This window comes from Brachionichthys hirsutus, chromosome 10 (genome assembly GCF_040956055.1).
Source record: "Brachionichthys hirsutus isolate HB-005 chromosome 10, CSIRO-AGI_Bhir_v1, whole genome shotgun sequence".
Lineage (NCBI taxonomy): Eukaryota > Metazoa > Chordata > Actinopteri > Lophiiformes > Brachionichthyidae > Brachionichthys > Brachionichthys hirsutus.
Genome location: NC_090906.1, coordinates 1,377,033 through 1,399,345, shown reverse-complemented (window position 1 = coordinate 1,399,345; position 22,313 = coordinate 1,377,033). Strand labels below are relative to the sequence as shown.

Genomic DNA, 22,313 nt, shown 5'->3' with positions numbered 1-22,313 from the left:
CAAGTCATAACCCGGCAATTTCAAAGTTCTAATTTAGTCCGGACTCAAGACAAACAAGTCCCTGCTTTAAGTCTAATAAATAAGTCCTTTTTTAATTCTGACAATTCCTAGGTCAAACATAGATATGAAATTAGAAATGAGTTAGAAAACGAGTCTTAGTCTCAGAACTTTTATTTTTTAGTCAGAAGTTTCTCCCCTCTGAGGAGATGCTTGTTTGGGTTCATTGGTGATTGACAGGCGCTGTTAGGTTGGGACATCTTTATTTCACCTTATAAGGTATCCTTCTTAAAAACATTTCCTGCCTGCCTCACTCCCCTCCTCCAACCACTTCCTGCGTCTCTGTTCAAACCATCACCACTGATTGGTCAGAAGATAAACTGATACACCTGGAGGGGGAGGGGTTATAACACTTAAAGAAACCTTATATTCTCTTTTATCTATTATTTTTTAAACGTTCTTTAGAAAACCTATCATGTTCCTGCCCTCGCCAACACCAGAACTTAATACTGGTCCTTTGCAAGAGCTCAGAAGTGAAGAAATATAAAACGAGAAGTGAAAGAAGAACAATTTCTCTCCTCAAGTGACTCAACTTCCTTTTCCTGCAGAGAAACATTAGATGATCTCTTAGACCTCTGGGGAAAAGATGAAACCACATCTACAAACAATTGAACAATTGGGTTAATTTAATAAAAAAAGAGGAATCTCGTCTTACCAATAAACTTTATATAATGCACTTGCAATAACTATTAAACAAGTATTACACCAATATCTACTCACTAAAGCATGAAAATTCACAGGCGAATGTAATGTTGGCAAAACTCAGGTCGTTTTTCAAAATAAAACACCTTTTAGACGCTAACAATAGATACAATGGAAATTGTATACATTAGTATTCAAATGACTCACGGACCGGTGGTTGGGGACCACTGTTTTAGAGCAAGATTTAAATGTAAAATCCTTCTACTCACTTTTAAAGCCCTCAACAACCAGGCAGAGCTCATTATGCCACATATTTCCCCACTAGAACCCTGCGGTCCCAAAATGCCGGCCTGCTGTTGGTTCCAAACATATCCAAAAGCAGACGGGGGGGCTTTCACTTATCTCACTCCTTTATTGTGGAATCAGTTCCCTGATTGGTTCATGAGACAGACACCATCTCTATGTTCAAGAATAAAGACTTTCCTTTTTAACAAAGCTTATAGTTAATCAATACAATTTAAATTTAAATAAATGTATGTGACCAAATATGAATCCAATTAATGTTCAAAGGTTTCACGTTCAATAGCTCCTTAAATTTGCATTTGTTAATCAAAGCCTTCAAAGCTCTGCTGCAGACATTTCATTCCCACCGGCTGCAGCTGCATTGGTCTGTCACTCTGACTGGGGCGGATGGGGGGGGGGGGGGGGTCATTAAACTAAAATCACATTTCATTAATCATAATGAAGCTGCAGAACAAGCAGCAGCAGAGCGAGGGAAGATCAACATGTGACAGAACATGAGCCGCTCTCTCTCTCTCTCTCTCTGTTTGTCTGCTTCTATATTTAACCTCCAGGCCGAGTCACACATACTCCACACAAACGAGGCCGCTGGCAGGCGAGCAGGATGGAGGTAAACTTTTCCTTTAACTCCGCTCAGTGTGTGTGTGTGTGTGTGTGATATAATGAATCTGCAGGTTAACATTAGAATTATACATTATATGAAATGGTTAAGAAATCAGAATTTTACACAAAATAAAACATTCCAGAAGCATCTATTCCCTTTTTATTCGCTTAAATGTTTAAAATATTATTTTAATTTGTTTAAAGTTATTAGATTTATGAGGAATGCATTTCCCTCTTTTGTGAACACCGGCCAAAGCTTCGTAGCAGAGCTTTCCCACTGCATTTAAATGCAACACATGTTTGTAGACCAGGGGACATTTCTCACTGCGGCAAACATCTCAGACGACAAACGACACCACGGAATATGACGCATCACCATTAAAACACAGCCGCAAACATTTTCTGTCTACATTTGAGAAATTGGAGCGCTTGTTTTTGTGGCAGTTAACTCATTTTTGAGAATGACAGACGTTTATGAAATGTGATTTATCTTGGGTGTTTCCAGAGTCCAGTTACCATTACATTTGGGTCATTTATTTAGTTTTCTGACAATACAATCGGCTTCTCGTTGTCCAACATGCAGTGAAATATTCAGGATGCTTTTAGCCTAGCTTTGGAGAGAGAGTTCAGATTTCAATGTCTGCTGATGTATTCTTGATCTTCTGTTGAAGTAGTGTAGATTTAATACGCAGACTGCAATTAATTTAAAAAGAAAAGTGGATCGGTAAATCCTTGCGTTCAACTTTGCACCGTTCGTGTTGCTAATCTGAGGAGCTTCAGCAGAATTTAAAGGAGACGATGCTAGCATAGCATGCTAGCTGTGCCGCCTTCATTTTTAATGATGTTGTGCTCCATTTAGACGTGATCTAAACACGAGGCAAATTAAGGGTTGAATACATGGCAGCTACCAGGCTAAGCTAGCAAGTTTGACAGACGTTTTGCTCATTTCAAAACATTTTAAAGGATGGAATGCTAAATAAACATGAAAACTGCAGTTCATCAGTAACTCGTGTCTAATGTCATCTGGACTCCAGACAGACAAACATCGTACTCTGACAACGAAAGAGACGTTGGCAACAACTCCCACGTTAGCTAAGCTTCCTTGCTCAATGTAGCGAGTGTTAAATGGCATTTCCAAAAGACGGTGAAAGGAATCTTTGTGGAACGTTACGGCGTGGAACAGGGAAGCTACCAGACGCGCTGGGTCGTTTGGACCTGGCGGAGGAATGTGCTCTCGAGGTTTTACGCAGTAAATCTGAAGTGTATTCTTAGCATGATATCGCCATTCCATTTTTAAAGCACATCTGTCATCGCCGGCGTATCCTGATCAGATACATGCCTGGGGTGACTGTGTTCGTGAACACATGAACATTTGAATGCAACATGATGAATGGCCTTCCAGGAGGTGTGCGCTGGTATCTCCCTCATCGCTATGACAACACCTTCAGACGGCTCCACCCAGCGCCCGTCTTCCGCTCATCCCGGGTTCATGTTGGCGTTGCAGCAGGCTAAGCCGGGTATTCCCAACGTCCCAGCCTGGGACATCTGAGCCGGATCACGTGTTGCATGAAAGACATGAACGAAGCCCAACAGGATTCGGATTATTAATCTGACACAGGTGCAACGAGACATGACGGAAACATGAAGGAACAAACATCCTGTCGCTATGGAAACCATAACCATCATTGATGTGGTGAAGGTTTGATGCTTTTATGTCAAACAGAATGAATTGTGGGAATTTCTGTTTAAAAAATAAATAAAAGCAGCAGAAATGAACAGAAAGAGGAAGTGGTTTAACGGTTGTGTTTTCATCACTGAGCTTCGGCTCATGGGTTGACTGGAAAGAATGTGTGTGTGTGTGTGTGTGTGTGTGTGTGTGTGTGTGTGTGTGCGTGTGTGTGTGTGTGTGTGAGGTGTGTGTGTCCTCCAGGCGATGTGATTTCATTATCTGCTGAATGTCAGCAATGTGAGACCTTCAGCTGAGCTGGATGTGGATCAGCGCCACGTCAGCCGGCGGGCCGGGCCGGTCCGTTCACAGAGTTCTACTGTCCTCCATGTTACGAGTTTTAATGGTTCGGCACCGACCCGACCAATCAAATCCAATTTTACTGAAGCGGTAGTGAGACCAACGGTAGCCGGTCACCACAGACAGGAAGTGACCTACAGCCCAGGGTGGGGCAAGACCAGTGGCGGTATTAGTAGTACTAGTAACTAGTAGTACTAGTAGTAGTAGTAATGATGCTGTATCTCTGCAGAGCTTCACCTCAGTGAATGAAAGACTACGTTTTTATTACATCACATTGTTTTTTCTTCGTCTTCCTGCCTTCCTTCCCTCAGGAGGACGCGTCATCCCGCCGCTCTGTGGCTGAACTCGCAGGAAGATTCAAAGACTCGGCTCCTCCACACGACGCCGCCGGACAAGGAACCGTGAGTTTAACACCTGACTGTCAGAGACACACCAGGAAACCAACAAGTCACGCAGGGGGAGGGGCTTGTTAGAACCAGGAAGAGATATGATTAGATTGTAGGGTATTGGGTTCAAACCCAGGGCCCTACACCCGGACAGCAGTCTGAAGGAAATAAACTCTGTGTGTGTGTGTGTTAGTAGATCACACACACACACTCTATTGATCCTGCAACACCTTGTTATCTCCGCCGAGGAGGTTCTGTAGTCACCAGCGTTTATTTGTTTGTCCGTTAGCAAGATAACTCAAAAGGTTCTGGACTGATCAGTAAATGTTGGGAATGTTACCAGAAATAGGTGATTCAATTATGATCCAGAAGAGATCCTGCATTCTGGATCACTTTGAATCTCTCGTTAACATTGCAGTTAATGGAGCGTCAAAATGTCTTCCTCAATATCTCTGTCGATTATTGACCGATGTTTATGCAATTTGACACAGTCCTGCAGGGTGGAAGACTCTATCTCACCACCGAATTTCATCCGAATAGGATCTGGATTTTCCAATTTACTTTAAATTCACTGATATGATCCAGATCACCGTGTGGACGGTGTAAATCTCATTAGCAGGGGAACGAGCTGCTTGGAGGAGGTCTGCGCTCTGAGTGCTTTTCTCGTTTGCTATTGAGTTTGTTTGTTTGTTTGTTTGTTTACCAGGAGAAGCCAGTCAGACGACGACCTCCTCGCTCCTTACAGCTCCCTAAAACACAAGACCAAGAGGAGGTACGAGATTAACATAGAGCCGCTGATTCACCTGGAAGGATAGAACAGAGCTCTCAATTCTGTGTGTGTATGTGTGTGTGTGTGCGTGTGTGTGTAGCCTCCAGATGTCATCTCTCCCCTACCTGCCAAAGCCAAGAGGAACTCTGCGCTGATTGAGAGGCTCCAGGCGAGTCCAGGTGTTTTGCAGCTGCCCTCTGCTGGTGGAGACACAGAGCTGCACCCTGACGTCATTCTGACATCATTGTCTCTCTCTCTCTCTGTCTGTACAGGCCAACCTGGCTCTCTCCCCCTCTGCGCTTCTGCCTTCACCAAAGAGTCCCGGCTTCAGGGTGCTGCCTCCCGTCTTCCCCCATACCTCCCCAAGCTCCACCCCAGGTACATCAGGGCCCACCTCCCCCAGCCCTGTCGCTGCCTCGCCAATAAGTGAAGAGGAAGGCCCTGTCTCCTTTGAAGCCCCTCCCACTGTGGAGGACTGGTCCATCCTGTCAAACAGCAACATCAAGGTCCGTCGGAGGGTTGAGGGAGTTTTCCCAAAATGTTTCTTCTGATTGTTCAATGACGGATGATGAATCCTTCACCAGGGCAGAGCTCGTCACTCCATCCGCCGCCGCCCTCCTTCTCGCCGCCACAGGCAGTCCAGCAGCGGCGAGGAGGTCAGCATCGCTACCGAGGAAGGAGCCAAGTCTCTGCCCTCCCCGAGCGGACCAGGAGACAAAATGATAAGAGACGTTTTCTTGCAGGATGGTGAGACAGTGGAGGTGAAAGAGGACAAAATAGAAGGTTCAGTGTGTCCTGAGAAAAACCGATCTGACCAAGACGACCGCCAAGCGAGCAGAGGAGAGGAAAAGAAGGAGAGAGAGGAGGAATCGGCGAAAGGAAAGGCAGGAGTCGGATCTTCATTGGGAGGAAAGGAGGAGGAGGAGGAAGCTCAGGAGCAGAACACGGAAAAAACAGCTTTGACTGAAGTAGCAGCAAATACAGACGACAAGGAAGAAGAACAGATGGAGGTCGGCCGTGTTTGAACCGCCGCTGAAATGTTATTACGGCGATACATATCCCGCTGCCGATGAGTTTCAGGACGTTTTTTTAACTCCCACAGGAGACGGCGAGTCGAGGTTCCGTCCGATGATGAGACGTACAGCCCATTGGAAGCAGCCATGTTTAGCCCCTGAGGAGCTAGGAGGGAGACCCCGTGGAAACGAGGCCTGAATGGAACGCCCCCCCCGTCTGGGCGTCTTGACTCTGAGCTGTCGCCACGGCTCGTTTCATCTCTGACGTGAAGACGCCGCCGCCGCATGTCGGAGTGCTGCCTTCTGCTATCTGGAAACCAAATGTTTCATACTCTCGGAAATATTCACTCTTCTCCAGGGAAACATTCCCATTCAAACAGCTGAACAATATTTTTCACCTGTCTTCATCTCAGACGTGTTCAGAGACATGTTTTGTGTCGTTTGATCTTTAACGCCGGTAAACGTTTACCGATCCTCCATCCGGCTCCACCTGGAGCGTTTCACTTTTCCACCTTTTTGAGCAACTCTTTTTTTGCAGGTTTCTGGTCATGTGGCACCAATATCATAAACATTAGCATCTTTTTTGTTTTTACTGCGTGGGAAACCCGTTTGATTTGAAGCTGCAACTTTCTTGTTTTAAAGGTTCACAGACTGTAATTTCTGCTGCGAAGGAAAGTTTTAAACTGGCATCAGACCTGAATCTGGTGCTGAGATTAAATTGTGTGTGTGTCTGTGAGGTTTTTCATTGGTTTCTATTTAGGACTGACAGAGGTGGAAGAAGATAAAATAAAATAAAGATTGACTTCTGAATTCTAATCTAATCTTTGTCATTCCCAAAAAACAACCTTCTGGTAATAAGAAATGATTACGGAAAAACTGCTGGATGGATCTTGATGAAAAAAATCTGAAGATGGATCTCGGCCTAATTTAGATCTCATTACATTTTGAGATTGATCCGGATACCGGTCTGGATACAAAACAACTGGATTTTCCCATTTACTTCTAATGGAGGCTTTTTCAAAAGATCATATTTTGTAAAATATGCATTCAATTCACTCACCAAAAATCACAGTCACGAAGGGGTCCGATATGAACTGTCGTGAAAAATGTCTTCTGGATGTGATCCAGAATGAGGTCAGGAAATGTTTTGAAATTTTATCATTAAAAACTCCATGTTTGGATTCAAAAATCAGCTAAAAAATACACATAAACTCTGATTCACTTTAACTTTTCATGGTTGGTGTACAAAGATACCAAGAACAACTTAGAGCAAGAATCGACCCACTGGGGACTTTCATTAGGAAGTTGAGGATCCAGAAGGCGATCTGTTGCGAGGAGGAAACTCCAGTGTCTCTGCTAAAACACACAAATGGGAGTTAAAATGGGAGGTGGAACATGAAGATTCTCCTCCTGATCCAAACACTGCAGCACTGCGGTCAGGGTTCCACATGTTCTCGTACCTTCGCCTCCAGTTCTGTTTGAATTTGAGTCCAGAATTGTAGAAAAAAACTACAAGACAGATTTCCCAGAATCTCCTTGGAATCTCCCAGGAAATGTGCATCTTGTTAATCAATTAAATATTCTGTTGGAATTATTAAAGTATTCTGATTCTGAAAGATAAGCATTAATCTTTTATTTTGATGCAACAAAACCTAAAGAACCATTCATTCATTCATTCATTCATTCATGCTGCAGCCTATCCCAGCAGTCTGTGGGTGAGAGGAAAGGCACATCCTGGACAAGTTGTAAAAACTTAAGAAGAAAATAAAGACAAATTCTTATAGCAATTAAAAAAAACAAATTGTTTCTAAAATGAAATTCCTTGTTGTGTACGGAACCGTCAAGGGTTCTTAATATTTGTTGACTTCAGACATGTTTGTTATTGGTAAATCAACAAACAAATAAATAATAATAAATAATCAATCAATCATAAAGGTTTTGTTATCACAAAGAGCAAAAAAGAAGAATCAACTGGAGTTGGTTCGAGTTTGATCGAAGACGTTTTGCCTCTCATCCGAGACTGGTAGAGAGTTTAGATACTTAAACTCTTATTGGAGCAGAAAACAAAGAAACAAAGAAGGGACTGAAACCACCAAGGCAATCAGAATCTCCAGGAGTATTAGCATTTCCTTTATGAATGCTAATTATGAACCCTGACTATCGAATCCCCATGGAGTCGTTAGCATCCACTAGGTGAAGAGTTGTTGCCCTCCAAATGTTTTCATCCTTTACAAAACGGGTCAAATGAAAGTCTTAAACGCTGAAATAAGAGGGTCAGATTCTGAATGTTCCCGTGCCGCTATTAATATGGGTTTCAATGGTTTAACTGGATCACCACCAGCGGCTCTGAGCCTATCAAAGATCATTATGGGCAGCGACCGTAGCACATCCCAGGCGTAGCCATGGAGATTAATAGACAGCTTCAGGTCCAGTCCGGCACGCCTCTCCGAACGTCCTGGGGATGTGGAGGATCATCTTCCTCCAGAAATGTTCTCCGTTGTCAGGTTTCTGCTGCTTCCTTGTTGAGTTCAGACAAATGAAAGTCGTTTCCTTTCAAGTCCGGCACCAGTTCGAGGTCGCAGGTTTTCTGATCCTTCAGACATGACGGCCTCGATGACGCTCTGCCTGTCCAGATCCACGTCTGAGCAGCATGGTGAGCGTCCTCCCCTTGTGGAAGAGTCCAGGGGCCGGTGTCTCATCGAGAAGCCTCTCCATCCGAACCAGGGCACCCCGGGTGAGTCCGTTACGTAACGCCCCGCTATCGGGTCCAGGGCGGCTCCCTCACCTCGCCTCAAGTCAGCAGGCAAAGCCTCTTGGCCTGTCAGCAGAACTCTGCAGCCGGGTGGTCTGATCTCATTAGGGACTTACTTTAGATGGTTCCTTAACTTTCCCTGCCGGACCTAAGAGGGTTAGCGAGCCCTGCGGTTCGCTCTCCGCCTGCGTCCTGGACATTGGCCGGCTCCCGCTGCTGAAGCCGAGCTGTCAGGCTTTCCGCCGATGCCGCGGATTTATCCCCTTCCTTTCCTGGCTCTTTTCCTCCTTTTGCATTCCGAATAAAAGGACTGGGCCTGTCGGACTCCACCAATGGGGAACCACGGCTCGAACCTGGACAGCATCCTGGCGGAGGACATGCACCACTGGTACAACAAGTTCATGCGGGAGTCTCCGTCGGGGCTCATCACGCTGTTCGAGCTGAAGTCCATCCTGGGCCTGAAAGGCATGAGCGAGAAGGGCAACAGCTACGTGGAGCAGGTCTTCTGCACCTTCGACATGGACGGGGTGTGTTCGCTCACACAGGCAGGCAACTGTCTGTGTCTCTGGTTGGTCCACGGGCGTCACTGGCCCAGAGCCAATCAATGGAGTCTGAATATTTGGTCCCCAATTAAAAAAAAAATTGTAAATGAAATGAATGAATCTGGAAACTTTAATTCAAAGTAGGATTAAAAGTAAAGATAGAAAATGTCCAGAATAAAGACAGGCAGGAAAACTTGAACATATTTAACAAGTATTAATAGACTTTTGAAGTATTGTACGCATTTACATTTCCTTCTACTTTGTACTCCATTACATTTATGAAGACGGCTTTAGATACAGGATTTTACTTTACTTCAGTACTTTACTTTAGTATGGCTGCGTTTTTGACGGAATATTTTCACCACAACCTTTGGGGAATAGTTGAAGACATGTCTTTACCGTCCCGGTCACGTGGTGCAGCCTTTGTCTGGACTTTGTCTTCCAGATATGTGGTTAGTGAATTGTGTAAGTGTGAAAAAGATTTCCTGCAGTACCTTGATCACCTCTTTCCCATTCTGAGATCCATTGATCCCCTGAGTCCATTACCTAAAGCCTGTTCAGACGTTCTGCTGACTAACAGGCGCACAGATTGGCTGGCAGAAAACTCCTGGTAGCGTTTGACTCCACGGTCACATGAGGTTTCCCTTTCCTCAGTGGAAGTGTGCTGTGTGCTGTTGATCAATGACTCGGACTTGATCGGTTGTTGATGATCATGCACAGAGAGCACGTAGGAAGTCACTTTATTAACATAGTGATCCTGAGCGCAAAGGGTTAAAGATGAGCTTCAGTCTGTGACTCAGGCAGCGATGGGCTGTCATTGGCTCGCTGTCTAAGTGGTTTACAGTTAGCGTGCAACACTATTAACCTCGCTGTGTGTGTGTGTGTGTGTGTGTGTGTGTGTGTGTGTGTGTGGTGAACAAAGTGGATTTCCTGTATGTGGTGTTCAAGTTCAGCGAGGACGTTCAGAGGACTCGGAGGACTCGGGGACTCCAGAGGTCAAGAGGGCTCAGAAAGGGGTCAGAGAAGTTTCAGAATTTGATGGCAGGTTTTAAACCTTTTTTTTTTTTTTTCTCTGTCTGATTGGTTGATTTGACAGCAGGAATACTGAAAAGTTTCAAACCATATTTTGTAACATTTTGCAGTAAGGTTGGATTCATAAGTCCTTAAGATTTTCCCAAAATTTGTAAAATAAGAAGAAAAAAAAGCTGAATTATTTAAATCGACAACACCAAAAAAAGAAAAACCCCACAACAACATCCAAACCTGCATTCATATACTGCTCTTCTCATAAGTTTCAGACGTGCCTCTAAATGAGATGAGATTTGTTGTGGACATTTCAAGCATGGGTCTCTGGGTCGTGGGTTTGTAGCCCCCACCCTGGCGACTGTTGATTGGGTGGGAGGAGGGAGCCTGCAGGACAAAAATGATGCTGGGTCATCGGTCACATCTGTTAATATAGTCGGTGCATTTTACAGTGCACAGTTCGGTTTTCCAGATTATGGTCTGAGGACAATGAGAAATGCTTTTGGGTTTTTTTTGGGGGGGGGGGTAGTTAGTTTAGTTAGTTTCACAGATTCCTGCAATGAATACGAGTTTTAACTGCCATGGAGGTGAAACTTCCACCCATCTCCAATTGTACAGTGGAAGGATGGATCATGGATCCGCCCTCAGATCGATTGGTAGAATCAGGAATGTTATTTTCCATCATGGATCATGGATCCCGGTGCCATAAATCAGGCAGATTAATAGGCCAATTTGTTTTTGCAGATGTTGAAAGCCGCACAGAGCACCAACGTGTGGCTGTAAGGACTGGGATTCACCGATGAATGTGAGAGGCCGTCTTTTAGTAGGTGCAGAGAAAGTGACGGCTCTGCTCCTCCGTGTGCCGGCAGGACGGTTATATCGACTTTGTGGAGTACATTGCCGGCATCAGCCTGTTGCTGAAGGGGGAAATCAACCAGAAACTAAAGTGGTACTTCAAACTGTTCGACCAGGACGGCAACGGGAAAATCGACAGGGAAGAGCTGGAGACCATCTTCTCGGTAACAAAACACACCGAAACATTAGCGAGTTTATCGATAACGTGAAACACACAGATTCACACAGTGATAGAGGAGAATATCCCGTCACAGATCAAATGAGGTGTGTGATGAAGGTTAACGCGTTTATCTGCTGTTAAAGCAGATGATGCCTCAATGAAAAGGTGCAAACGACGTGAGAACTAAAGAACAGCTTCCTGTGACACGGCCGGCAGAAACTGTGCTCCTCAGAGCGATCTGAATGCGATTGAGAACATTAAAGTCGCATTTTAAGGAGCACTTCTCTCATCCTGTCTCGTATGTTTGGCTGAAATGCGACTCAAGCGTTTCCCCCTGCAGGCCATCCAGGACATCACCCGGAACAGAGACACTGACCCGGAGGAAATCGTCTCGCTCATATTTGAGAGGATCGATGTGAAGGGAGAAGGTGAGACAGCAAGATGTAGCCAGAGATTATTGTGCTAACGGATGTGTTACCATGACGACTACCTGCACAGGTCAAGCCAACAGACTCCGACTAACAAACAACTCAGAGGTTCCTCAATCTCCAGCTTCAAACTCATCAGTCTATCCGACACTCGGTTCTCCTCTAGAACACTCTGCACCAACTCCTCCTTCATGATAACTCCTCCTCTTTCCTCTCCTCCGTTATAAACAACTTGAATCCTGCTCCTCAGCTTCTAGCCTTGCTTCCTTTCCTCCTGGTCTCCTGGACACACATCAACCTTTCTCCTCATCATGTCCAGCAGCTCTCCAGCTTTTCCCGTTATCGTCCCAACATCCAGAGTCTCTACTCTCGGTCCTAAACTCTTTCATTCCCTCTTCTCTCGCTGCTGATGCACTCGTCTTCCTCTTCTTCTTCGTCTCTGTGTTCGACCCACAGTAATCCTATATGTCCAGCAGCATCCCGTGGGTTAACAGCGCTGCTGGCGGTCGTTGTTAACTCGGGTCTCGACGGATCCGGTGTGACTTTCTTGTTTACATCGATTTGCATGTTAGATTTGGCCATTTTTACGCCGGATGCCCTTCCTGACGCAACTCTCTGCACTTATCCTGACCAGCACAAGGGAGAAATTGGGAATGCTACGTTAGCTCCTGCTATACACACCACCCAAGAGGCTGCATTGGTGTCTAGGGTCGGGGAAGTCTGGAAATCCCTGCTAAAACTGTTGCCCTCGTGGCTCGGCCCCGGATAAGAGATGGACGGAATCATGAACGTGGGGCTGAAACTTACACATCAAAGAAAAAAGTGATGAATCTTCCTGTATGCAGATTATATTATATTGCCCCATTATAACCCTCAGCTGTTGATCTCTGACCCCTCAGGTGAGTTGACCCTGGAGGAATTCATCAAAGGAGCCAAAGACCACGAAGACATCATGGACATGCTGAAGAAAATAATGGACCTGACGCCAGTGCTAGTCATCATTGTGGAGGGCCTGGCTGGATGACGGCGTTGGTTTCAGACACAACTGTGATGAGAATCACCCTTGATGAACGGCTGCTTGCCGTGCTGCGATGCCTGAATATCTCCACCGGCTGTGATGAAGGAATCAGGCTGGATGGTTAGCGTGCAGAAAAAGAAGCCACTATGTCCTTAACGCTGCTGACTCGTCCTACGGTGCAGGTTAGCATCAATGCTAACACTACTGATACCGCAAATGCACATCTTTACAGTGTGTCACTGTAAACTCATGTCAATCAATCATGTTCTGCGTTGCCTTATTCATAAAGTTTTTTGAACAAAGCCTGTGGCGTTTATTTGAACTCATTTCTGATGGCTTGATTCAAATCATTAATTTAAAGACCGATTTAAATCCGTCAGTCAGTAAATCACAAACAAGATAAATGAATATCTTTATTCGGACATGTAGAATAACAAACATCACAATTATACAAGTCGTATTTTTGGTCCACAAAGCATTCACTATCTTGAAACCCCGTGTAGCCGGGGTGGGGTGTTGGGGATCTGACCTTTGACCTCACTGCTGCTTTGGCTTCTCCTCTTGCCTCAGCAGAGTGACGTAAAGGCGCAGGAAGGAGTAACAGACGCCCACGGAGCAATACACAGAGGTCACCAGCAGGGGCAGGAAGGGCAGCCTCTGTTGCCATAGCGACAGAGGGAAGACGATCTCACAGGCTAGCGCCATGGGGACCAGTCCGAGCAGGTAGACTGACTCCAGAGGATGGAGCAGAGACCCCTGACCACTGAGAGAGGAGTAATCTGATTACTGAGGGAGTACAGCACCCCCCCCCCCCCCCCTGATTTATCTGTTACCTGTAAAGCGTCTTCAGAGCGCTGAACGAGTAGATCACAAACATCAGCATCAGGACCGCTTTGATGGGCAGCTCTGCAAATCATGAAACCAACAGTCACGTCATTCAGGTCGATTACAAAAACAGGCTCCGCCTCCTCCTGCATCCTGCCTGCCGGGCGGGTGTTTACCTGCAGGAGTGAAGATGAGCGGGAGAAGGGAGTAATGGCCTGTGGTGGTCAGGACCAGGAAAATCCCAGCATCCTCTTTGGTCTCCACCGCCAGAATGCTACAGGAAGTAGCAGACAACAGATTAGCGTCTACGGACATCTGACAGGAAAGACGGAGACGGAGACCGTCCGGGGTCGGGGGGGGGTCATTCCAGGAACAGTCGACATTCCGGCGACGCCGATGGGACAAAACACTCGCCGCTTATTTCATCCATTTATTTTAAGGGAGGCGACAACATGGACGTTTCTGTGAAATATCCGCAGACGCGTCACGGACCTGAGCGGCAGGATGGCGAGGAGGACGGCCTTCTCGTGAACGTGCCAGCCGAACATGAAGGAGGCCAGAGCACAGACCAGCAGGCAGCGCAGGAAGCCCCGGGCGCCACGGGGGCGGCGCCAGATGGACGCCACCGCCGGCTTCAGAAACGCAGAGTCAGAGGAAAGAAAACATCAGTGAGACAGGAGGACAAACTGTCACCACGGCAACTGCTGTTGAATCGTTACACGGTTCCCATAATCAATAACGAAAAAACACTGACGTGAAGAGACGAGCCGATCCCAGGTCAGTTTGCAGAGACTCACCAGGACGGAGAGCAGCGTGCAGGCCAGCGTGACGGCGGGCGAGACGGACGGCAGGACAGCGTGTGGAGACTCCCGAACCAAGCCGCCCGTCATGGCGGCGCGAGGAAGGTTCGCCTCATCCAGCAGCTGCAGCCGGACACCTGGACGGGGGCGGAGGACAGGTGTCCTTTCATCGCCACGGTCGTTTGATCCGTCCCGCGTCGACGAACGGAGGAACTAAATCACGACCAGAGAGGTTCGAGCGAAGGGTTCGAGTCTCACCGAGAATCGTCAGAGCTTTGTCCAGCGTGTTGTAGAGCGCCCAAATATTGGGGGCCCAGTAAGCGTGGCAGAGGCCCCGCCCAAAGGGGAAGAGACGGGCCAGGACCTGAGGGAGCTGACCCTGCAAACAAAGAGCAAACCCAGAGATCACGCGGCTTCAGAACCGGAGACGCGGGCCTCAGATCGACTCCTTCCTGCTCTTTGATCCTGCTCTTTGATCCTGCACGTGATCTCTGTCTCTCGTGAAACGCCAGATTACATTCTGTCCGCTACTGCGAGGCCTCCGGGAGTCACCGTGAGGATGAAGGGGCCGAAGGACAGAGCGCAGACAGAAGCCACGATGCCGCCGAGAGCCAGCAGGCGGCGTGGACTGAAGCTCCGCCAGCAGGGGGACCCGTCTGCAAATCAAACACACCCCCAACATGAACGCACGCCTCTGCTGGCAGAACAGAGACGCCGTCGAGACTCAAGCAATGAAGCGCAGCGAACGTTCAGAGAACCGGACCTTTGTAGTCCCGTGTGTGTGTGTGTGTGTGTGTGTCTGTGTCTGTGTGTGTGTGTGTCTGTGTCTGTGTGTCTGTGTCTGTGTGTGTGTGTGTGTTGGACCTTTGTTGTCCTGTGTGTGTGTGTGTGTGTGTGTGTGTCTGTGTGTGTGTGGGTGGGTGTAGGTGTGTGTGTGTGTGTGTGTGTGTGTGTGGGTGTGTCTGTGTCTGTGTGTGTGTGTGTCTGTGTGTGTGTGTGTGTTGGACCTTTGTTGTCCTGTGTGTGTGTGTGTGTGTGTGTGTGTGTCTGTGTGTGTGTGTGTCTGTGTCTGTGTGTCTGTGTCTGTGTGTGTGTTGGACCTTTGTTGTCCTGTGTGTAGGTGTGTGTGTGTGTTGAACCTTTGTTGTCCTGGGTGAAGCAGTAACTCCTCAGCAGGTAGACGCCGTAGGCCGGAGCAACGTAGAGGTAGATGTGCTTCAGGTTGAGCAGGATGGCGAACAGTAGCGCCCCCTGTAGGTGTTTAGACTGTTCAACACACACACACACACACACACACACACACACACACACACACACACACAAAGACTGATGACAACGTTGCAATGGAATCATCAAGACGTCAGAAGACATCGAGCTTCATTTGTACGACTCCCTTTGTTGGACGCGGCGTGAAATGGGGGGGCGGGGCTCAGTCGAACCTGCAGGTGTTTGGCCACCGACAGCAGCAGGAAGCCGAACAAGAAGCCGTTGTACTGGAAGTGAATATCTGAGGAGGCGCGTGAAGGACGTTCGGTCATGATCATAAAAGCCACGAAATGGGAAGCGTCCTCAGCGTCCTCCGCGTCCTCAGCGTCCTCCGCGTCCCGCCACGGCCAAGGATACGGTCGACGACGAGGAGGCCGAAGTTCCACAGCAGCAGGACCGCCAGGACGAAAGGCCGGCGGTTCAAGATGTCCGAAGAGCCTTCCTGTGCCTGAACACACCTGCAGCACCTGGAGGAGCAGAGAGCCAATCAGGACGGAGCTGCTGGAATCTAAATAAGCTAAATATCGTCTTAAATCGCCGCGTGAAGCTTTGAGGGAGTTTAAAGGAGGCGCCAACACAGGAGGGAGGAACTCTGGAACTCAGACTCTGAACTCACTCCCTGGTGGCGAAGACGAACATTGCGTCGGTGAAAATGACCGACAGCCTCTGGAAGACGACGGTGGAGGGACTGGCGTAGTTCAGGTTCTCCACGGCGAGCATGTTCCCGTCGACGTGCTGAGCCACGCGGGACAGACCGAACTCGAACCAGGCAAACAAGGGAGGGTAGTCCAGAGTCCACTCCGACGTGTTCTAGGGCGGGACAGGGCGGGACAGGGCGGAGACACGAGATCAAAGCGCTGCATCGCTGCAGGGATGCTCAGCAGCAGACTCACCTCACGGTACCACCTGGACAGCGGCAGACTGGATGTGACGGCCAGCCAGTTCCTGTGAACCTCAAAATCGGTGGAATGACTGACGGACAGAAAACAGACGATGAGCACCAGTCTCACAAAGTCCACGCAGACAACGGGAGCATGTTTGGTGTTATTGTATTGATATTTAAGATGGTCGTTAATACTGACTGTTGCACAGTCGGTTTTGAGACGTATAAGATGACAGCACGCAAGAAAGTAACTAACAGCATCATATAAGTAACTTTTTACTGAAGAACAGTGCCATCTTGTGGCCATTTGGCTAAACAAGTCGCCAGAGCAAAACACGTCAAGAAAGGTTAGCTTGCATCTATAAAACCTTATCGTTTCCTTTATTATCAAACATATAAAGTAGTTATATGTTTGATAATAGATGTTCCTTACCAGCTACCCGTAGACTGATGCATAAACAACCACCTTCACATCATTGTTTACCTTAAAGTCATATATTCTGCCTTTGTTAGCCATATGCTAACAGGAGTCAGGCTACAGCTTACACATGATCGTGTACGATAAGACTACAGTTCCCGAAGCTCCGCTGGTTAGTATAATTACTGTAAAAAACTTATTTTCACTCACTAGGTGTTAATGAACATGCATTTCAGAAGGGAAACCCCGAGTGCTAGCACAGGAAACCAGTTCCCACTGTCCACCCCGGGCGCCGCCATGACTGTGACGTAGGGACTTTGAAAAATAAAACTTTATTGACATGTCGGTGAATCCCGAGTCGAGCGGTTCGTTCGCGGACTTTCGGAATACTTGTTTGCTTATTTGTACGCAAGATATCTCTTAAAGTTGCTGACGTATTTTAGCTACACATTTGTAATGAGTGATTTAAATGCGATTAATACTCGAAGACTTAAATTCTATCACTCTTTCCTCTTTGTTTAGCGAGGTGAGTTCAAGACTGTCACTTCGTTTACGTTTCTGAAAATAGTATAAATATAAAAAGTAAATGTTGGTCTATTAATTCACATGTTTGCAATAAATAAGAATCGTGATTTTGTCAACAGAATAAATGCATTTGGAAAAAAAACCTCTGCTTGATAATCGCTTTCCGACAGTTCTTGAACGCAGCATCGCTACCCAATGAGCTGTCAGCCTCGCACGTGACGCAGCGTTCCATTTCCGGTCTGCCTGCGTGCTCTCGAGGCGTCAACACTCCCGCGTCCCGGTTTGAGTCCGTCCCAGAGGTTTATTCTTCAGGCAGCTTTATTTCAACAGCGGCTTCCGGGATGAGCGCGTTGCTGCGGCGCTGCTACTTCCTGCGGGTCGGGACGCGGAGAGGTGAGAGGAGCGAGGAGTTGTTCAACCGCAATGCCCCTTGGGTAATGGTGCGGGAGTGCAAGCGCAGGCCTTTCACGTGATGATGATGAATATATTTATTAGATGTTAAGAGTACAAGTACAGTCACACAGTAGACTATATTACAGTACAAGTACAGTCAAACAGTAGAATGTATTACAGTACAAGTACAGTCACACAGTAGAATGTATTACAGTACAAGTACAGTCACACAGTAGCATGTATTACAGTACAAGTACAGTCAAACATCCTGTCTAAGAGGAGCATTTCTAAAAAGCCATTGCGGTCTTGTTTCCGTTGAAAGTCCTTCGTACATAAATCATCGACATTTAACAATACAAATAAAACTACTATTAAATTACTCAATTGATGCAGAATAACATTAGAAAAATAAAAATAATTTTACACCACAGATGCAAACTAACAATAAATTTAAAATAAATTACACCACAGATACAAAATGTCACTGACACAAGTAATAATACGGCAGCGTAGTGATATCTTGTCACACTGATAATGTAAATTGTGCAAAAGGTTTTAAAAGATCAACGGTTGTTAAATGTCACCATATGTGTGAAGTCTGTGTTATAAAAGTGTGTTATTTACTGGTGATTACCAGTTGCCGGGCAACCGTCAGAGTCCCATGAAGCAGCCAATGTCCGTAGCAACAACGTGAAGCTACAGCATGCTAGTCAGCGTGAGAGACACTACCAGGCCTCATTTTAGCTTCATGAGCGTGGAATCAACCTGTCGATGAATAAGAAAGTAACCCTCCGGACTAACTTGTTTTTCTGCATCTGATAGACTTCCATGTGACGGCCCCTGTGGTGACCTTTGACCTCAGGAAAGTTGAGTTAAAGCCCCTGGAGCAGCGAAAGCTCACCTTTGACTCCCACGCCATCGTTACGCAGCTGGAGAGCAGCGGTGGGGAAATAATTCTTAATTATTTAAACCTTCTCCATATTACATAGAACTAATGTTTCTACTCATAGTATGTACTTCTTCCAAGATGGTGGTAATATCTCAAAACACAGACGACTTTTCACAGGGATTTGGCTCAAAGACGCTTCGATGCCTTCATGGCCTCTTACTGTGCGCAGGTTTTCTGAAGACTCAAGCGGAGCTGATCGTTTCCGCGCTGGTCACTCTGACCACAGCCAACATGGACATCGTCTATAAAGACATGGTGACCAAAGCCCACCAGGTGAGACGCGGCGCTGCATTGTCTTTCTGACTTTTAGGTGCAGTTAAAGTCTTTATTTAAACCCAAAGATGACAGAAGCTCGTTGGTACAGCTCTTCCGTTGCCTCGTTGTCTGTTAGGAAATCGCGCTGCAGCAGATGATGGCTCACCTGGACTCCATCAGGAAGGACATGGTGATCCTGGAGAAAAGCGAGTTTGCCAACCTCCGGTCTGAAAACACGGTACTTGCCCTCCCTGCTCTCCACCAAGTCTCGGCAGTCGGCGGCGGCCGCCTTTATTTCCTGTTTCCTCTTTGCTGTCCCTCAGAAAATGAAGCGAGAGCTGGAGCAGCTGCAGAACAGACTGCAGGTGAGGACGACGCCCATTTATCAGTCGCACTGTCGTCACGTAAAGCAGCAAGCGTGCTCCAGGCTGTCTGTGGATCTCTTTGTTCAGGAAGAGTGTGCGAGGGCCCGAGCGGAAACCAAGCTGGACATCAACCTGGAGAGCAGCCGGATCTCTGACATGGTGCGTTTGCGTGAGCGGACGGTGACTCTGGACATCTGGACGCTGCTGGGGGAGCCTTTAAGGGTCGCGTTGTCTCGAGGACGGGCGGCATGAGGAGCGTCCTCGGCACAGCAACGAGGGATGCAGAAGAAACGGTTTTTATCAGACCGGAATCAGAACTCTGAATAATTGAACTGTCCCGAGAATGTCCGACAGCCCCTGAACTGCTCGTGACTTTTCGTTTTTCTCTCAGTTCACTGAGCAGGAGAAGAAGCTGATGGAGGCCAGCACGGAGTTCCATCAGAAGGTAAAGGACCGTAATACTTCTGTGTACAAGTACACGCGGTTACTGCCTTCTGTCCTGTGACGCTGGCTGTGTCAAAGTTGGTTGTTACAGTTCAGATAGGTGATTGGTTGTTTAACTGATGACATCATCAGAAAAGCGGCCTCGAGCTCGACAACATGGAAATCAACAAGAAGATGGACCTCCAGGTGGCGTCGCTGAAAACCGTCCTGGAGTCCGTGAAACTGGAGACCATCCGATACCTGGCAGGTAAAACGTCTCTGTGAAGTCAGCTCCACATTAAAGCTTTAATGAGAACAGCTGATTGGCCGAGGCGTTGAGGGGCGGGGCTTGGCGTCATGCCATCTTTGTGTTCCCCTCCAGCGTCGGTGTTCTCCTGCCTGGCCATCGCTCTGGGAGTTTACCGACTGTGGAGGTGATGGGGCTGGACTGAGACGGACACGTATTCATCCTCGACACAAAGTAGTGCCAGGATTAGACGCCATTTCAAAATGTGCAGCAGTAGAAATGTCTTACTTTTACGTTCTAAGCAACATAGCGCAGATTCTTTTAATCACCCGCTTGTGTTTTAACACGTTTTCACTCGCTGCATGTTAAGTACAGTTTTAAGGTATTTGTACTTCAGGATTTATTTGTGTTTGAAGCTGCTGTACATGTACTGCATATTGTAACGTAAAACCACATTTCAGAGGAAATTGTTGTCAAGAATACTGAATTACAGTAACAGAACAACAGGGAATAAAATACTTCAGTCCTCAGCGTCATGGAGTTGAAGCATTGGGTAATAGTACTTCAAATTGTGGTATTTCTACTTTAATTTGATCAAACGATATGTGTATGTCTATCTTGAACTTAATGGAATATAAATATTGGAAATATTCAGACAAGTATGTAAAATATTTACCGGTATCTAATATTCTGTCAAGTGTTACTTTATCAAATACAGTCACACCTCGGCACACGAGCGTTACGAGACACGAGCAAACCTGCTAGCGAAACTTTGCTTTGGGACACGAGTAACTTCCAGATGCTGGCGCTAAATGGCACAAACATTTAGGGACATTTAGTGGAGTCCACTGTCCACAGTGGGACAGTGGACGCCTCAGTCTCTGTGGTCTGAGGGGACTAGACCCACCCACACCACCGGTTGGACCGGAGTGGAAGGGGCAGAAACGGGGGGGTGACTGGTTTTCCCTCCTTGTGAATCTCCAGAAATATCGTAAGAGCTCGTTCTCGGTTCTAGCCAGACGCTGGAACGAGGAGAAAAAACGAGAGAGAGAAACATCGGACCGTCTCATTTTCACGCAAGCCTCAAAGTTCAGTTTGTGCCAAGCAGGAAGCACTTCAAAATAAAAGTCGCATAAAACAACACAAAGACCTAAGAGTCATGCATTTGATTTCAACATTATACTCCATTTATTGATTGCACTTTATGATCTGATCCTTCCTGTTTGACTTCAGAGACGGAACAGGAAGTTCCTCCTTTACGAAGGCGCTCAGCGGGTGATCGGTTGCTGGGCGACGGGCTGACATTTGTATAATCTTCAAAGCAGGCGGGATGGAAGTTCTGCGGAGGGAAAACAAATTCAGTTAAACTTCACTCAAAGCGTTTGGGAGTGGACGGGAGGCGTGAGGACGTCGGAGTCGCACCTTGTCGTCGACCCGGACGGCGTTCTTCAGGAACCAGTCCTCCTCCTCCTCCACCCAGTACGTCTCAAACGGCTCCTGGCAGATCTCGCACGGTTGCAGGTGGGAAAAACACACAAAGTCGTTTGTGTTCGTCCGGCTCCGCTTCGGTGGGACGTTCCCGATCAACGGAGGTCTTCGGTCTCACCTCTCCCACTCGGTCCTTGGTGGCTTTGACACTTTGGAACTCCTTCTCTTTGGCGGCCGCCTGGTTCTTCTGCTCCTCCTCGCTCTCCTTCTCAAAGAACTGACTCTTTGCTCGATCCTCCAGGTCGGCAGTCTCCTCCCTCTCGATCCAATCCTGAAGGCTGTGGTACCAGCGGCGGTGTGTGACCGCCGTGCTGGCGACCTTCCTGGCGTGGTTCTGTCTGAAGTGCCAGTCCAGGTGGTCGACGTACGCCTGCGAGTCGGTGAACCTCATGCTGCACACGCAGCACTGCCTCCCAGAATGCAGCTTGGTCACCACGCTCTCGTAGCGCCTGAGAGGACACGAGAGGTCTCGGCACCGACCCGTCACACGGGAGCTCCGGCACGTCAACGCCACGCCTCAAACTCACTGTTTCATGTCTTCAACGTTGAAGCTGGTGAGATCGGGTACGTCTTCGTCTACCTCATCCTCCTCCTCCTCCTCAACTGCCGGCGAAGCCGTCGGAGCTGCAGCGGGGGTTTCTGGGAAGTCGACACAAGAATTAGGAACCATTTTGATGACCGGAAGCTCCAGCAACGATCACGAGATCCGGTTCCACTGACCGGCGCCGGAGGACCGGCCCGCGTCGGGCTGCGCCGGCGTGATGATGCCGTTGGAGATGAGTTTAGAGAGCAGCTCGTTGACGTCCACCTGACCAAAGTGGTTTTCTGCGGGGACGACCTGCGGAGCTACGGGAGCAGAACAACCAGTCAGAAACACGGAGGCAGCCGAGCCGAGCGAGGAA

The 22,313-nt window shown here is 47.5% G+C and overlaps 4 protein-coding genes across 4 annotated transcripts; 3 read left to right on the top strand and 1 right to left on the bottom strand.

The window, feature by feature from the left end:
* The first annotated feature begins 1,582 nt into the window (after positions 1-1,582).
* Positions 1,583-6,581, top strand: dub (duboraya). The gene is made up of 7 exons (XM_068745037.1): positions 1,583-1,609; positions 3,940-4,029; positions 4,721-4,786; positions 4,884-4,952; positions 5,056-5,289; positions 5,368-5,793; positions 5,886-6,581. Exons 1-7 carry the CDS (start codon positions 1,604-1,606, stop codon positions 5,913-5,915), a joined length of 921 nt encoding a protein of 306 aa, XP_068601138.1. The 5' UTR covers positions 1,583-1,603; the 3' UTR covers positions 5,916-6,581.
* A 2,299-nt stretch (positions 6,582-8,880) lies between these two features.
* On the top strand, positions 8,881-12,580 carry guca1d (guanylate cyclase activator 1d). The gene is made up of 4 exons (XM_068744227.1): positions 8,881-9,075; positions 10,983-11,132; positions 11,469-11,556; positions 12,456-12,580. Exons 1-4 carry the CDS (start codon positions 8,881-8,883, stop codon positions 12,578-12,580), a joined length of 558 nt encoding a protein of 185 aa, XP_068600328.1.
* A 418-nt stretch (positions 12,581-12,998) lies between these two features.
* On the bottom strand, positions 12,999-17,065 carry alg8 (ALG8 alpha-1,3-glucosyltransferase). The gene is made up of 13 exons (XM_068745036.1): positions 16,977-17,065; positions 16,359-16,437; positions 16,082-16,275; positions 15,823-15,932; positions 15,639-15,706; positions 15,339-15,465; positions 14,752-14,855; positions 14,458-14,578; positions 14,197-14,336; positions 13,892-14,031; positions 13,576-13,673; positions 13,408-13,480; positions 12,999-13,337 (listed from the first exon to the last, which is right to left on the bottom strand). The coding sequence occupies exons 1-13, from the start codon at positions 17,063-17,065 to the stop codon at positions 13,112-13,114; spliced, it is 1,569 nt and encodes a 522-aa protein (XP_068601137.1). The 3' UTR covers positions 12,999-13,111.
* Positions 17,066-17,583: 518 nt separating this feature from the next.
* On the top strand, positions 17,584-20,962 carry ccdc90b (coiled-coil domain containing 90B). Its single transcript, XM_068744738.1, has 9 exons — positions 17,584-17,684; positions 18,507-18,626; positions 18,803-18,906; positions 19,025-19,126; positions 19,212-19,253; positions 19,341-19,412; positions 19,645-19,698; positions 19,830-19,944; positions 20,059-20,962. The coding sequence occupies exons 1-9, from the start codon at positions 17,633-17,635 to the stop codon at positions 20,112-20,114; spliced, it is 717 nt and encodes a 238-aa protein (XP_068600839.1). The 5' UTR covers positions 17,584-17,632; the 3' UTR covers positions 20,115-20,962.
* The last annotated feature ends 1,351 nt before the right edge of the window (positions 20,963-22,313 follow it).

Excerpts from the sequence above, each read along its gene's own strand:
- dub (XM_068745037.1), top strand. Across the intron at positions 5,290-5,367 it reads TGTCAAACAGCAACATCAAG|GGCAGAGCTCGTCACTCCAT; the intron begins GTCCGTCGGAGG and ends ATCCTTCACCAG. Across the intron at positions 5,794-5,885 it reads AGGAAGAAGAACAGATGGAG|GAGACGGCGAGTCGAGGTTC; the intron begins GTCGGCCGTGTT and ends TAACTCCCACAG.
- guca1d (XM_068744227.1), top strand. The coding sequence starts at position 8,881 with ATGGGGAACCACGGCTCGAACCTGGACAGCATCCTGGCGGAGGACATG. Across the intron at positions 9,076-10,982 it reads GCACCTTCGACATGGACGGG|GACGGTTATATCGACTTTGT; the intron begins GTGTGTTCGCTC and ends GTGTGCCGGCAG. Across the intron at positions 11,133-11,468 it reads AGCTGGAGACCATCTTCTCG|GCCATCCAGGACATCACCCG; the intron begins GTAACAAAACAC and ends TTCCCCCTGCAG.
- alg8 (XM_068745036.1), bottom strand. The coding sequence starts at position 17,065 with ATGGCGGCGCCCGGGGTGGACAGTGGGAACTGGTTTCCTGTGCTAGCA. Across the intron at positions 13,481-13,575 it reads GCTCATCTTCACTCCTGCAG|AGCTGCCCATCAAAGCGGTC; the intron begins GTAAACACCCGC and ends CATGATTTGCAG. Across the intron at positions 13,338-13,407 it reads GCTCTGAAGACGCTTTACAG|TGGTCAGGGGTCTCTGCTCC; the intron begins GTAACAGATAAA and ends CTCCTCTCTCAG.
- ccdc90b (XM_068744738.1), top strand. The coding sequence starts at position 17,633 with ATGAGCGCGTTGCTGCGGCGCTGCTACTTCCTGCGGGTCGGGACGCGG. Across the intron at positions 17,685-18,506 it reads GCGGGTCGGGACGCGGAGAG|ACTTCCATGTGACGGCCCCT; the intron begins GTGAGAGGAGCG and ends TGCATCTGATAG. Across the intron at positions 19,413-19,644 it reads GCAGCCGGATCTCTGACATG|TTCACTGAGCAGGAGAAGAA; the intron begins GTGCGTTTGCGT and ends TTTTTCTCTCAG.